Source organism: Otolemur garnettii, unplaced genomic scaffold, assembly GCF_000181295.1.
Source record: "Otolemur garnettii isolate 467f Iridium unplaced genomic scaffold, OtoGar3 scaffold00173, whole genome shotgun sequence".
Classification (NCBI taxonomy): Eukaryota; Metazoa; Chordata; class Mammalia; order Primates; family Galagidae; genus Otolemur; species Otolemur garnettii.
The window spans coordinates 2,588,735-2,603,749 of NW_003852568.1; the positions used below are offsets into that span (position 1 = coordinate 2,588,735).

At 58.7% G+C, this 15,015-nt stretch overlaps 1 protein-coding gene across 5 annotated transcripts in view; it reads left to right on the top strand.

Moving 5' to 3' along the window:
- Positions 1-13,826, top strand: part of BIN1 (bridging integrator 1) — a 56,144-nt gene extending 42,318 nt beyond the window's left edge. Inside the window, exons 9-18 of one of the 5 annotated variants that reach the window (XM_012811719.2) lie at positions 527-609; positions 3,561-3,708; positions 5,009-5,137; positions 8,317-8,424; positions 8,896-8,919; positions 9,869-9,976; positions 10,814-10,903; positions 11,134-11,244; positions 11,515-11,616; positions 13,258-13,826. In XM_012811719.2, the coding sequence (XP_012667173.1) occupies positions 527-609; positions 3,561-3,708; positions 5,009-5,137; positions 8,317-8,424; positions 8,896-8,919; positions 9,869-9,976; positions 10,814-10,903; positions 11,134-11,244; positions 11,515-11,616; positions 13,258-13,365 (1,011 nt within the window). In that variant the 3' untranslated portion in view covers positions 13,366-13,826. The remainder of the gene's footprint in view (positions 1-526; positions 610-3,560; positions 3,709-5,008; positions 5,138-8,316; positions 8,425-8,895; positions 8,920-9,868; positions 9,977-10,813; positions 10,904-11,133; positions 11,245-11,514; positions 11,617-13,257) is intronic. The other 4 variants (XM_023519375.1, XM_012811715.2, XM_012811716.2 and 1 more) reach the window with 4 other exon arrangements.
- Positions 13,827-15,015: the final 1,189 nt, after the last annotated feature.

A 15,015-nucleotide genomic window follows, 5' to 3' on the forward strand; every position in this document is an offset into this window, starting at 1 on the left:
GAAGTTAGTCCATAGAAATATAGCCACAGGGCACAGTTGTTTATAGGTGGGAGGAAAATTCAGCTCTGAGCTTCCTAGTGGCCAAATCAAAGAGGGAAACATTCTCAGCAATGAGAATCACCATGTGTCAGGCAGAAACCTTCTGTCTTGCCTGTGCTTCGGTGGAAATGTGTGGAATTTGTAGCATGATATGAAAGCATTTAGGCAGAATGACCTTAACAATTAAGATCAGTAGTCTGTAAAAGCAGTTTTTAAGGAAATAATGTAAAAGCAGTGACACTTTGGGATATCCTTATAAGTAGAAGAAGGAGAAAAGATGGCTACCAAAGGTGATAGGGATTAATTAGTAATACAATCTGCTTAGGTTTGTCTGGGTTTGTTGTGCTGGTTCCCACTGATGGGGGAGGAGGAGCTTGTTCCTGGCAGAGGCAGGGGCTGTGGGGAGTGTGTGGAGCAGAGGTGTTTTGGGGAAGGTGGGACTGTTTGGTGGCCCTGAGCCCGTACCTCCTTGATGTTCCTCCTGCAGCTCAACCAGAACCTCAACGACGTGCTGGTCAGCCTGGAGAAGCAGCACGGGAGCAACACCTTCACAGTCAAGGCCCAGCCCAGGTGTGTGAGTGCCTGCCCTGCTGGGCTGCAGCTGGGCATGTGGGCAGGGCCCTAGTACACACTGACTTTGTCCGGTGTGGGCAGCTCCTTCCTGTGAGCCCAGCAGTTAGAGCCTTCCTTGGTCCCCCATGGGTTTGGTCCTGGGGATCTGGAGACCTTCCTAGCTTGGCCTCCCTCTATTGGCAAATCAGGTGATGGCAGGCCTCTGTCTTTGGACACTCCCACTCCTCTGGTTATGTCAGGAAGGAGCTCACCTTTGAGTCTGCAGTTCTAAGCCAGGTCCCTGACCCCCCGTTTGTGGAGCAGGAGCAGTCAAGGCAGAGGTGGCACTGCCTGCCTAGCTGTGGGGAGGCAGATAGGACAGTGTGATTTCTGAGTGTGCAGCCTTTTTGAGAGGAAGTGTCCTCTTTGGAACAGGGAGGTGGCTCCTGGGAAAGCCCTCAACAGCAGCTTCCTGCACACCCACAAAGGTGTCATGGTGTCTGTCCTCAGCCCCAGACCCTCTGGGAGGTCTGGCTGCCAAGGAGATCCCTGTTTCCTGAGAGTAATCTTGAAGGAGTGGGGAAATGCCTGCTTCTCTGACTCAGGGACATCCTTTCTTGCACGAGTGCCTGTGTGAGCGTGTGAGAGGGGTGTACCAGGAGTGCGAGTGTGTGCACACACATGTGTGTCACAGCAGACAGCACCAATGAGCCTCCAGCCTCCATAAAACTGCCTCTTGGGGCCATTGAGGTTTTGCTTAGGCCTGAGAAGGTGTTCAGTGGATGTTACTACACTCTGCCCTGAATATCAAATTGATGTGACCAGAGAGGGGCTTTATCGACACCTTGAGGCCAGGGTGGGGGGCAGGATTGGAGTAAAGGCCAAAAGACAAGGACAGCTGCCCGGTCTGGGTGTGTCCAGGATGGGTGAGGAGGGTAGGGAGCATGGCTGTAGGTGGGGCAGTTCGAGGGAAGAGGGAGGGAGTAGGGGCTGGTGAGTCTCCTTCCCACCAAAGCAGCCCATCTGTCGCTTGTCTCCACCTGAGGGCCTCCTCTCCCAGGGCCTCATTCCGGGCAGTGGGCCACTTCCTGGCACTCTGAGTGCCCCCTGAGCCCTTGGGGTCAGTGACCACAGACAGGGCAGACCTCCCACTTTGAGCCCCCTGCAGCTTGCCAGGCGCTGTCAGTGCCACCCTGGGTACCTGACCACATGCTGGGGCCAATTGGGGCATCCTGGAACTGGACCACCAGGGCCTGAGAGCAGGTCCCTTCACAGCCTCCGAGCACTCAGTAGAGGCTTTTGCCTCTTTGTCCTCTGAGCAAAGGGACTGGCAATGAGGAAAGGGGACAGGCCAGCTTTGCATTTGGCCTTTTCCCAAAATGAAGGCCTCCACATCCCGTCCGTCCCCACAGAAAGAAAACTAAACTGTTCTCCCGGCTGCGTAGAAAGAAGAACAGGTACCAGCCGTGAGTGCTGCGTTGCGGGGCACAGAGGCCAGCACCCTGGTTGGCCCTGTGCATGCGCCTTGTGCCCCGAGCCCTGCACCCTGCATCCAGGGCGCCACTAACCTGCAACCCGCCTTGTGTGTGGTGCTGCTGGGCAGGGCTGCTGGTGGGAGGGGGCAGTGATGGCCGGGCTGTGTTGTGTTGTGTGTGTGTGGGAGGGAAGGAGGTGGTGGCACAGGGCAGCCAGTTTGAGTAGTCTGGCTTCATCTAGCACATTCTTTGGGGTACCACCATGTTGTCCAGCCCTGGGTGGCAGCTGGCAGCACCAGGGACCTCCCAGTGGAGAAGGAAGCAAACTTCCAGAGGCGGGCTGGGGAGCAGGCTGCTCCAGCATGGTCAGGTTTCCATTTCTGAAATCACGGGTGTGCTGTGTGTTTAAACTTACACAGTTCTTTGTGGAGGCAAACACACTCCCATCAAACACACATTCAGCAGAGGGAAGGCAGCACCAGCAGTGTCTTACACCATCCCGTTATCACCCCCAGGCCGCTCCATTGCTAGTTTCTGCCATGTCCTTCTAGACCCACGGGTCCAGCACAGCAGCCAGTCACTTCAGGTGGCTATTGAGCACTTGACATGTGGCAGCGTGACTGAGCAGCTGAGCTTTTAATCTAAATTAAATTAGGCTTGCATTGGCCCCAGGGCCAGTGGCTGTTGTGTTGGGCAGCACTGTTCTAGGGCTTCCCTCTGCAAGGCCTGGCAGAGAGTCCCTCCCCTGCTCCTCATACCGTGTGCACTGTCTGCCGGTGGGGCTGGACTCAGTGCTGTGGCGTGGGGGCAAGGCCTGCCCTGACCTGCCTGCCTGCTGCTCTGCCACAAAGCTGCCACTTTGTTCATGGTGGCCTGCAGTGGCATCTGAGTGCAGGTGTGTGACAGGGTGTGAGGAGGCCTGGGATGGGTCCCTGCAGAGCGGCTGCCTTGTGACCCCTGGGAAGCTCACACTGTCCCTTGGGTGTTTGTCTGTCTCATGCTGCGGGCCTCCAGCCCTTCAGCTGGGGCCAGGGTAGAGCCCCTGGGAGCCTATGGGGCAACTGACTTGGCCTCCGTGGTGGGCGGTTCTCAGGGACCTGCCTGCATCCCTGGGGACCACAGGTCTCCAGCCAGAGCCCCACCTTGTGCTGTCGCTGTCCCAGGGCAGCCCCCACTCTGAAGGCCTTCAGCCCAGACCCCATTGTTCCCAGCTGCTCTCTCTCTCACACACACACAAGCACATACAGTTTCACGTAGGGCCTGCGGGGCATACACATGTACACACGTCTAATTTCACACGTGGCTCTGGCGGCACACAGGTGCACATGTGTCCCCCCAGGACCCCCTCACGTGCACGGCTGCACATCCACATGTGCACCTGCTCCTTCTCACGAGCCGTCTGCTTGGCCATGCCTCTCTCTCCTCCTGGTCTCCCGACTCCCAGCTTGCTTCCTTTTTTCACACCCAGTTTTCTTTCTTGTCCCACCTCCACAGTGATGACACCCTTGCAAAAGGAAACAAGAGTCCCTCACCTCCGCCTGATGGCTCCCCTGCTGCCACCCCTGAGATCAGAGTCAACCATGAGCCAGAGCTGGCTGGTGGGGCCACCCCGGGGGCCACTCTCCCCAAGTCCCCATCTCAGGTAGGTACCATGTCCCCGTCTGTCCTCCCCTGACCCTTCTGCTCAGCTGTCATCCCTCCTCCTTCCTACTCCCCTGTCCCCTGCTGGGCCTGGGCCTGAGCAGGTTTGGAGCTGGAAGCTTTGCCCAGTGGGCTGTGGCCTGTACCTTGGTCTCCTTGGCCCCACCTCGCCCAGACTTGCTCTGTGGCCCTGGTCTGCTTTGTGTGTGGGGGTGGCGTCTGTGGCTGTCTTTCCTCTCCCCGAGTGCCCCCTCCCACTGCAGCGCCATCCCCTCTCCTCTCTCGGTGGTCTTTGACTCTCTCTCTCCATTTTCCTTTTCTTCTTGGACAGAGGCTCTGGGGCTTTCAGCTCCCAGGGCATCCAGAGTCTCCAGAGGTGGCTGCCTGTCCCTGTTCCTGGCCTTCTCTCTTGCAGGGGGCTGAGGGAGGAGCCCAACCAGGTGGCTGTGTGGGACAGAAAGAGGATGGGCTCAGAGGAGAGTGTGGGGTGGCCAGGGTCCAGGTCCTGGACCCCTGTCTGCCCCCCAGATCTGCAGAGGCCCTAGGAGCAGACCTGCTCTGAGCCAACGGCAGCAGCCTCCCAGCCAGGCTCCCGGCAACCGCTCAATCTCTCTGTTCTGGGCTGTTGCCCTGTCCCACGGCCGTTAGCATAGCCATACTGAGGGCAGTGATGGGAGCCCACACTGAATGGTGCTTCTTTTGGGCCGCACCCAGTGCCCGCCCTTCTGTTTTCACTCACTGAATCCTCATACCCACTCTGTGAGGTTGACATTATCATTGTCCATGTCTGACACGTGAGGAAGCCACACTGGGTGGGCAGGTGTATGGCCTCTGCTGGGCCCTGGCTCTGTGCCGGTGTCCACAGGGACAGACTGAGGCTAAGCTGGGGCTCCTGGATCCCTGGCCCTCTACAGGAAGGGCAGAAGTGGGCAGGGGAGGCTGGGGGTCCAGCTGTCTTGGGGCTCTTCTGCCCTAGGCGAGTGAGAGCCACACCCTCCTGCAGTAGGGCAGTGGGCAGCTAGAAGCCTCTCTCTCTCCTTTTTTCCTCTCATCTCCCCACTTTCTCCTCTATCTTTGCACAGCTGTTCTGGGTTCTGGACCCCTGCTCGGTTTCCTCCTGGGTGGCCTTGGGCCTGGCGTTTCTGGGGGCAGTAACTTTTCATCTGCTCCCTTCTCAGTGGCCTGGGTGGTGCTGTGGCCTGGGGTGTGACTAACTGTGGCTTTGTCTCTGTCTGTCTCCCCTGACCCCATGCTCCTCTGTGTCTCCCTGGGTGGCCCCCTCACCCGCCGCCGACCCACAGCTTCGGAAAGGCCCACCAGTCCCTCCGCCTCCCAAACACACCCCGTCCAAGGAGGTCAAGCAGGAGCAGATCCTCAGCCTGTTTGAGGACACCTTTGTCCCTGAGATCAGCGTGACCACCCCCTCCCAGGTCAGCCGCGGCCGCCGCGGCCCAGCTCTGCCCGGCTCTTCTTGCCCTCTCTGGGCGTGCATGGCCTCTGTCCTCCATCCCACGGCCTGGGCTTCTGTCTCAAGGGCCAGGAATCTGGCAAGAGAGATTGGCGGCCTCCCTCTCTCATCCCTCCTTCCCTCCATCATCTCCATCACCCTCCATCGCCTGTTTCTAGCATGTACTGTGGCAGACGCAGGGGTACAGAGGGGAGCAGTATGGCATCTTCTGCGTGGTGGTGACGGGTGCCCTGGCAGAGGGGAACGGGGCATGTGGAGGCCCTGGGGTGCTGAGGGAAGGCTTCCTGGAGTGGGGAGAGCCTCTAGGGGGATGGCAGTGGGAGGAGGTGGCAGGAGCACAGTAAGGTGGTAAGCACAGTAAGGAGTAAGTGGCAGGGGCACCCTGGCCCTGGGATGGCCGGGGTACCTGGACTTCAGCTCCCAGAGCTGCTGCCAGCCACTAGGGGTGGGGGCAGTGGCTGGGCTTCAGAGTAGATTTATGAGGTGTCCACTCACAGATGCTCCGGGGGAGGGTTGGTCCGGGAGGTGGCCCTTGTTATAGAAGGACATCTCATCACCATTAGAGTTAGTTGGCTGACACACTGTGAGGTCCTCTCAGGGGTGGCTGGGGTTCCCTGCACCCCCAGAGAACTCATTGCTCCAGGTCAGCTCTCTAGGCCCTGTGCCCCCTCCTGTGGAAAGTGGGGGCCCTTCCTACATAGACCTTGCCCATTATGGGGAGACTCCTTTGCCCAGCTCTGAGGCATGGAGCAGGGACAGGCTGGAGGATATGAGTGTGGGGAGTGGGTGCCGGGAGCTGAGAACCGTGGTCTCTGTGAGGAAAGGCCTGCGCGACGGTGGCCTCAAGCTCCTGTGCAGGGACCTGGGGTTGGAACTAAGGACTTTAAAACAAGGTTGTTAGTAGGTGGGTGGGTGATGCCCTGGGTCAGGGGCCCACAGGCAGGGGAGCCCCTCCTCCCTGTAGGAAGAGCACTGTGGGAACAGGGCTGAGGGAACGGCCCAGCAGCTGGCTGCTGCTCTTCTTGGGCTTGAGTGTGCTCTGCGCTGGGCTGCCCGGGCAGGCCCGCCAGCGGCCATGTGTGCAGGGGAGCGAGGGCAAGTCCTGAGGGGACACAGTGCCAGCCACGTCCCTACTCCTTCTTATTTGTTTTCATCCACCCTCTGGGAGGGGGTCATGCTCCCATTTAACAGGTGAGGAACCCGTGTCCTATCTAGTAGGCCTATGCTAGGCCAGGGCAGGGCAGCCCAGCAGGAGGTGACCTAGAGACTGCCTGTACCCTGGGCTCTGAGTGCGTCCATCCGTCCAGGTGACCGCATATCCCCCTTGCTGCTGCTTCGTCTCATGTCTGGGGAATTGGTCGGTGGGTCTAGTCTGAGCTGTGGGAGAGCTGTCACCTTGGGTGGAGTTGCAGGGATGGTGGGGGCTTCTCCTGGTCCATGGTTCTGATGCCACCAGGGCTTCACTGCTGTGGTACGGTGAGTAGCCTGTGACCCTGCATGGAAGGACGGTGTCAGTCCTGCATGGCAAGGTGGCCGCCTGCTGGGGGCCAGGGAGGGAGGATGCGGTCAGCTCTCTGGCAGATGACCTTCCACTTGGAGCACAAGGGGACACTGTTGGGCTTGGCTGACATCTCAGAAGGGAGGGAGGGTGTTGCCGGGCAGGGGAAGCCACTGGGGAGAGATGCCGGCTGCTCGATGGAGGGAGACCACCTGGAGGCCAGGCGCCAGCACCCCATGTGGTTGCTCCTCAGCGACAGTGGTTACAGGGCAGACAGTGAACTCCCTGCCCCAGCTTACTTGACAAGGCAAGACCTGCTCGGGGAGACCTAGGGCAGGGGATAGGGCCTGGGCCCCCTGGTGCCAGGAAGTGAGTCCACTTGGCCTGGGCACTCTGTCTGCAGCTTGGCCCATGTGGAATGCCCAATGCCTTGTCCCCAGAGCAGTGGGACAGCTGACAGCTGTGTGTTCTTGGGGTTGAAGGTCTCAGGTCTCTCCCCACAGGCCTGAAGCTTAGCTGTGGAAGCTCCTCTGAGGAGCCCCTGCCCGCAGCCTCAGGTCTTGGCTCTTTGGTGATGGAGGCAGTGGGGGTGGATTTGGGCCCAGGGATACCTGCTGTCAGTGCCAGGCACCCATCAAGAGTGAGCAGAACTAGGCATCCTTTTGGCCTGGGGTCCTTCCAGCAATGCGTGAGGGCAGAGGAGGAGGTGTCCCGAGCCACACCCTTCTTCTTTGGACCCCTACCTACCAAAGGGAAGTCCCACATTCGGGATGAAGACAGAAGCCAAGCTAGCCCCATCCCAGAAGGCAGCTTGTCCTCCATGTGCTGGCCACCCTGGGTGGTCAGGGAGCTCATCAGAGTCATTGAACCCACCGTGCAGGGCCTTCCATTGATCGCCTGGCCAGCCTGCTGTGGGGCTTCTCATGAGTGGTAGGGGCCCCTGGCTCCCATCTTCTGGCTATCCCTGTTACATGCACATTTCCAGGCTGCACCCCAGGTCACTGAGCAGGAATGGCTGGGAGTGGCAGCTTTAACTCAGGTGTCCTAGGGGATTCTGAATCCACCTCGTGTTGGGGACTCCTACTTTGAAGATTGGCCTCCTGGGCTATGTGGCTGGCTCAGCCTTGTCCTGCATCCCTGGGGCTGGCTGCTGGGGCATCACTAGAGGGCCCTGTCTGTCTGGGCTGGGGAAGGGCTAGCATGAAACCCCTGACTTTGAGCCCTTCCTGGTTTGGGGCTGAGGGTGGCTGTGTCTGGTGGTGGCTGTGGCCTGACATTGCTTTTGGGGACAGGAGTGAGGTCAGCAGAGCTCATGGGGCAGGGGGCAGAGAGGAGGAGCTGACGCAGGAGGCCACCACCAGCTTGAGGGTGGAGACTAGAAAGTGCAGTGGCGTGGTGTGGGCCCTGTGGGGTGGCTGTCCCAGAGCCAGTCTGTTGCTAGACATCTGGGGTGGGCCATTGCTTTCCTTCTGTGGGTGGGGGCCTGTGCCAGGGCATGTGCAGTGGGCAGTGCTCCCCAGTGTGTGTATGAGGTGGCCAGGCTGGTGCCTGGACGTGTGTTTGTGTCTTTGTGTGTGTGTGTGCCCAAGGTGAGGGCTCCCAGACTAACACTAACTGCTTCCTCCTCTGCTGCTGCTGCCAAGTTCGAAGCCCCAGGGCCTTTTTCGGAGCAGGCCAGTCTTCTGGACTTGGACTTTGACTCCCTTCCACCTGTGGCAAGCCCTGTGAAGGCACCCACGCCCTCTGGTCAGGTTGGTTGTGACCACCATTGCCCACAGGCCCACTAGCCTGTGGGTGGTGGGCCCTGGGCTCATGTTTGCCCACCAGCTGTGTGGGCCCATCTAGGCCCAGGCCATTGCCCTTCCCCTGCATCCTGGCCCTGGTTCTTGTCACCTCCTCTGGTTGTAGGGCAAAGAGCAGACATGGGTCAGCTGGGAGGTTAGCTGAACCCTTCTGAGCAACGTCTGGTTCTTCTCAGCATTCTATCCCATTCTTGGCAGTCACCCTTTGTCTGGACCCTCCCTAGCCCTGGGTCTTACAGTCCCTTGAGAGATGTCTGGGGCTCACCATGATAGACCTTAGGGTCCAGTCGGCTTTGCATTGCCCTGTGTCTGCTGGGCTGGAGAGCCTGGGGTGGGTGCAGAGTGTCCCTGGGGACTGCTTGCCACCTCATGTCTAACCTCTGTGCTAACTCTGCCCTTCTCCCTCACTGCTGCGCTCAGCCAATTCCGTGGGACCTCTGGGAGGTAAGCCGAGTGTTTGTGCCTGGCCCCTCAGGGAAGCCGTTCTTCTGCATGTGCCCTCGTTCACTCGCTGCCTCCCACCTAGCCGGTTCATGGGTGCACTCACACGCACACGCACATGTGGCACACAGGGGCGTGCTCACTTGCACAGGGAGCTGGTAAGGCTGCCATCTCTCTGGCTGTTCTGCCGCTTCCCCTTCTATCAGGCTGGAGGGAAGTGGGCTCTGAGTTGCAGGCTGGTTGCCCAGGATGGATGAGTGTCCTCTTGGTGGGGTGAGGCCTGTGAGGCAGGAAGGCCTTGGGGGAGAGCTATTTGGCGAGGGTAGTGAAAGCAAGGATGGCTTGAGGAGGCAGGGAAGGCAGGATAGAGGTACCTTCTGAGGTCAAGGCCTCTGGACAGGTGCACAGCCAGCACGGGGGGACAGATGTCACCCTCACCTGATGGCTTAAGACATGGAAGCTCGGGGCGGGGGGGGGCTTGGGACTTGCCCAATAACTAGTGATGATGGAGCCAGGATTCTCCCATGCTTCCTCGGCTCAGGCCCTGAGATTCCCTGATAAGCAGGGGTGCTGGGAGATGCAGGCACAGGCCCCTGGGTCCTCGGGAGTTTGGGAAACCCCATGACAGTATTTCACTCTGGAGGGAGACAAAGAAATGAAGCCTGGTCAGGCTGGTAGGACCATTCTGACGAGTAGTTTTCAGTGGTGCTGAGCTTCCGCAGCACTGTGACAGCGGCCTGTCCCCTTGGTGGAGGTAGGAACGAGGGATGGGAGGTAGTCACCCACTGGGTCCCAGCCAGGCTGCCTGCCTGTCACAGACACCCACATCCCCTGGCCCCCTAGCAGCACTGGCTGCTGGTGACTGTCTTCTCTTGTCTCACATCCTGCCCACCACCTTTTCCACTCTGGCCTCCCCACTCCTCCCCACTCTCTCCTGGTGGCCTATCACTAGCCCACAGAGGGTCCAGATGGCAGCTTGCCTTCCGGGGAGCCCAGCGCTGCCGAGGGCACCTTTGCTGTGTCCTGGCCCAGCCAGTCGGCCGAGCCGGGGCCTGCTCAAGTAAGTGTCTGGCTTGTCCCCAGTCTCTGGGGGGCAGCATGGAGGAAGAGCCCAGAAGAGGGGGTACAGGATGAACCAGGCCACCATGGGCCGGAGGGTGAGGACAGGCTTGTCTCTAGGGCTGCCAGGCCCTCTACTCGCCCACCCTGGCCCGGCCTTCAGCCTGGGAGAGAGGAGCACTTACAATACCCACTGGCTTGTGCCAAGAAGTTCCTCATTTACCTTCACTGCAGCCTTGTCAGTCAGACACTTCTCACAGATGAGGAAACACAGGCAAGGAAGGTTGAGTAACTTGTTTGCGGCACCTGGGAGGGGCTGAGTCTGAGTGTCAGCCAGGTCAGCTCAGCTGCACTGTGGTGTCCTCAAGGGGAGGGTGGCATCCAGGTTGGGCATGGGCTGTTCCAGCCTGCCCTGAGCTGTATTCAGGCTGGGACAGGTGGGTGCAGCCATCCCGGGCACAGCCACCTTTGAGCCCTGCAGGCCGCTGCCAGTCTGCAAAGGGCCAGCCAGGCTGGGCAGGGTGGGCAGATTGTGAGGGCAGGGCCTGTGAGGCAGGGCCAGAGGGCATCCAGGGCCTGTTCTGGCACTATCAGCAGCACATCTCTGAGCATTCCTGGGCCTGCCAGTGTCTTCTCTTCAGCTGCTTCCTGTGCTCAGGGCCAGGCCTGTCCTGCAGGGGTCCCTGATTGTGTGTGGCACTGGCCACTGCCCCTGCCCTCTCACTTGAGCACGGTCCCCCCTCCTCCATTGAGCATTGCCTTCCCATGGCTGGTTTCCTGTGTCCTGATCTCAGTGCCCTGACCTGTGTGTGACCCCAAGCTGGCATTTATGTTGCAGCCAGCAGAGGCCACGGAGGTGGCGGGTGGGACCCAACCTGCGGCTGGAGCCCAGGAGCCCGGGGAGACAGCGGCAAGTGAAGCAGCTTCCGTAAGACAGCAGGGACCAAAGCCCCATCCCCTCCTCCCCGCTGCCTGTCTGCCTGTTCGTGGCTCCCTGTGTCCTTTGCCTGTGCTCGTCCAGGCCTGGTTCCTGTTGAGGAAGCTGGGGTGGACCGTTCTGGCAGTAGGCATAGAAGCCTCCCTCTCTCCCCTCTGTGGTGGCCCTGGCCCTCCCTGGACCACCTCCCTGCCCAGCTGATCTGTGCTCCCTGCCCCCAGAGTTCTCTTCCTGCTGTTGTGGTGGAGACCTTCCCAGCAACTGTGAACGGCACCGTGGAGGCTGGCAGTGGGACTGGACGCTTGGACCTGCCCCCCGGGTTTATGTTCAAGGTGAGCCAGGCTAGCAGATCCTATAGCTTCTGGCTGCCAAATCCCACGTGCCCTGGGGGTAGTTAGGCTGCCGAGTCCTGGGAGGCTCTGTGGTTTGCCTGCAGTCATACTGTCCATACTAGGCCACTCTCAGGTGGCAGGATAGCTTCTGAGCCCTGTCCTGCTGCTGTCTTCATATGGCCAAATGACATCATGCTCTCCACAGGGTTAGTGCTGTGCAGGGCTGCGAGAGGGGCCGGGGCTCCCACACACTCTCCCCCACCTCTGCAGGTACAGGCCCAGCATGACTATACAGCCACCGACACAGACGAGCTGCAACTCAAGGCTGGTGATGTGGTGCTGGTGATCCCCTTCCAGAACCCTGAAGAGCAGGCAAGTCCTGGGAGGGTGGCCGTGGTGGGGGACAGCCAGCAAGGGGAAGCAGAGGCTATGAGGACCAGCAGCCCCTCTGGCCCTGGCCTTCCTGTCCCTGAGCCACTTCCCGTCTGCTCCTCCCTCAGCCCCTTTCCCCTGTCCTTTATCTCCCTGACCTGTGTGTCCCATCTCCTCCCTTAGCCCCTGCTTTCTCCCCCCCACTGTCTCCTTCCTCAGGGCCATCTGTCTCTCAGCTTCTGCATCTGACTTTCTCTTTCCCTCTCCCTTCCCTGGTCCTGCCCCAGGGCTTGCCTTTTTCCCCAGTAGGATCCTGGAATTCTCCTGCCCTGGTGTTTGCCTGCAGGGTTCCTACTCTCCAGCCAGACTGAGCAGGGCTCAAGTGCTGGCTCATGTTGGCCCTGCTGCCCCTCCAGGAGGGTCCCGCCCTTGACCACATAGGACCACAGGCTTTCAGCCATGTCCCCTGCCTTCCAGACCCTCCTCCTCCTGCTGTGGCTTCTCTGTGTTAATCTCATTAAAGTGAGGGCTCCCTCAGCCTGGGCAGGATCCCTTCTGGGTCCAAGTCAGCTGCTCTGCTTGGGTGGCTGTGGCCCTTTGGCAGTAGCCTCCTTGATTGTGCAGAAGGCACTTGTGCTTGTGGGATGGTGACCACAAGCACAGTTCAGCACAGTTCAGCCACCAAGTGCTTTCAGATTGTGCGTGGGGGCCTGGCTGGCCTCTTCCTGATTCCAGAAAACATACTGAGTTATCACATGTCTGTGTGAATGAATTGCCAGAGTGGCTCAGGGTGAGGTCAGGCCAGACTGGCTGGAGGTCCTGAGTTGGGAGAAGAGAGGACCACGTACTTACTGAGGCCCAGGGCGGGAGGCCTGAAGAATGAAGGTTTCCTGGGCCTGGTGCTGAGTCGGTCTGTTCTCCCAGTGGGCTAGCATTTGCAATATGGGATTGCAAGAAACAAATCCTGGCCCTGGCCCCCAGTGGGAGTTGTCTTGGAGTGGCTAGAGTGGGCTCAGATAGGACATAAGTGAAGTCTGTGACTAGGCCAATAATGACACACAGAGAAATATCAGAGACCCAGGCAGGCCCCAGGCAGCCCAGCTGCAGGGGAAGTAGTGGCTTAGCCATGGATGGGGAACATAGCCACGGGCAGGGGTGCACAGCCAGGGGACAGGGCTTGGGACTGGGAAGGTTGTCAGGGTGTGAAGAGGAGACCCTCTGCAAGGGCTCAGTGTTGAAGCAAGGGGGAAATCGGAGCTGGAGAGATGGGTGGAGTGGTTGTGAGTCTCTCTAAAAGCTTTTAACAGCTCATTACTCCCAGAACTTTCTAGTGTTGTCTATGGTGTCTGGAAGCCTGGACCGGGCAGCTAATATCCACTGTAAGCCCCATCTGGTGGGAAGCCCCTCGGCCTAGGTTGAGGGAGTTGTGTAGACACATTTATCCAGGGCAGGAGTCAGGCCACCTTTGCAGAGTGAGGGCTCACAGAAACAGCCTCAGATTGATTCCACCTGCCTGGACGAGGTGTTCTCAGGGTGGGCTTGGCAGGCTACGGGGAAAGGAGCGGGAGGGGCTGGTCCTCTCAGCAGATGCAGGCGGGATGCACAGCTATGGCTCCGTGTGACCCGGTCATTGCCCTCCAGGATGAAGGCTGGCTCATGGGCGTGAAGGAGAGCGACTGGAACCAGCACAAGGAGCTGGAGAAGTGCCGGGGCGTCTTCCCTGAGAACTTCACTGAGCGGGTGCAGTGACGAAGAACACCTCTTCCCGAAAAATGTGTGGTTCTTTTTATTTTTTTTCCGTTTTTGTTTTTAAACTTTTGAAAAACAAAGGGAAATCAAGAGGAGAGACCTAAACCGATAGGTGTTCTCCCAAAGATCAGGTGGTTTTCCAAAAGCCCCATCCCAGCAAGTCCGGTGGAATTCGCCAGTGTTCCTGAAGCTGCTGTGTCCCCTAGTTGAGTTCCTGGCACCCCGCCTATGCCCGCATGTGTGCCCGGTCGCAGGGCGGAGCTGGGGCTGCCCAGCCACATGCTTGCCTAGAGCTTCGGCCGTGGCACCTGGGCAAGGGTCCTCTGTTCCGGCAGCTGCTGTGGGTGGGGCCCAGACACCCAGCCTGGCCCTGCCCCGCAGACGGTCTGTGTGCTGTTTGAAAATAAATCTTAGTGTTCAAAACAAAATGAAACAAAACACTGACAGAAACACTCAGAAAACGTGTGTATTTTTTAAAATTTCTCTTCTTTCCTGTGAGTGTACATGGAACCGTGGTTATCTCCCAAAGACAGCTCTCTGTCCTGGGTGGTGCTGGGGGCCAGCCATGGGGATGACACTTACTTCCTTTTGGTTTGACTGGGCCCTGACCTGACTGAGGGCTTTAGCTCTATCTCCTGGCATTTTCACTAGAAGTCGGCTGGAGTCAGGGGCTGGGGATAGGGTGGCAGGGCTTGAGGAGCCAGCTCTGTGCCGAGAAGCCTGCTGGGTGCTGTCCTACGTGACCTCATTTAATACACGTAAGAACCTGGGAGTCAGGGACCAGGATTCTAGAGATGAAGAAACTGAGGCTCAAGGAGGTCCCAGTCCCTGCAGGGAACTGAGATGGGACTGGGATGTGGGTCTGAGCATTTGGCCCCAGACTATGGAGAATGACTAGGTCTGGTGGGGCTTGAAGCCAGAGTTGGGGGCAAGCTCCCCAGCCCAGCTTCTCCCTCATCTCGGGGCTCCAGTGCACCAGTCCTGGGCTCTTCAGCTCCTCTGGTGGACTTGGGTTGGTCTAAGCAGTCGTGACACACAGCAGTGGAGCAGAGGCTTTGTAGGAGCTGCAGGAATTGTGCTCGTAGGTACAGGGACCAGCCTGGATTTCAGATGGAAGGACATGTCTCTCTGTAAATGTGTTCTGATGGTAAAAGCAGACGAGTGAGGAAAATGTCAGTCTGGCAGAGTTGTCATTGCTGTGGCCCTGCCTTGTCCTGTAGGTGGCAGATAGTGTTGGCTCTGACATCCCCAGCCTCCACAGCAATAGCAGCCACAGTAGCAAGGTACAGGAGTGCATTTAAAGCATGTTACCCAGGAGAAAGCGTTTGCATGAGGTCTGATAGCATATGGTGACTGTGAGCGCTGCCCCTGTGCTAGGGGGGAAACTTAGGAGGTGCTCTGGTGTCGGAGAAGGACATCCCACATAGTGATTAGGATAGAAGAAAGTACAAAGTGTATTTATATTCCTTAGAAAGAGACAGGAAGAGAGGGAGGAAGTGGCTGCAGCACGAACGAGGGAGCAAGTTCCAGGCAGTTGGGGAAAAGCTGCTGGTGTTTTTAAAGGGTAAAAATGGGCTTTTCCCCTGTTTCAGCAAACTGATATCAGAAATGGAGGTGTGAGCAGTTGCAGGGGCTTTTTCCAACTTGTCT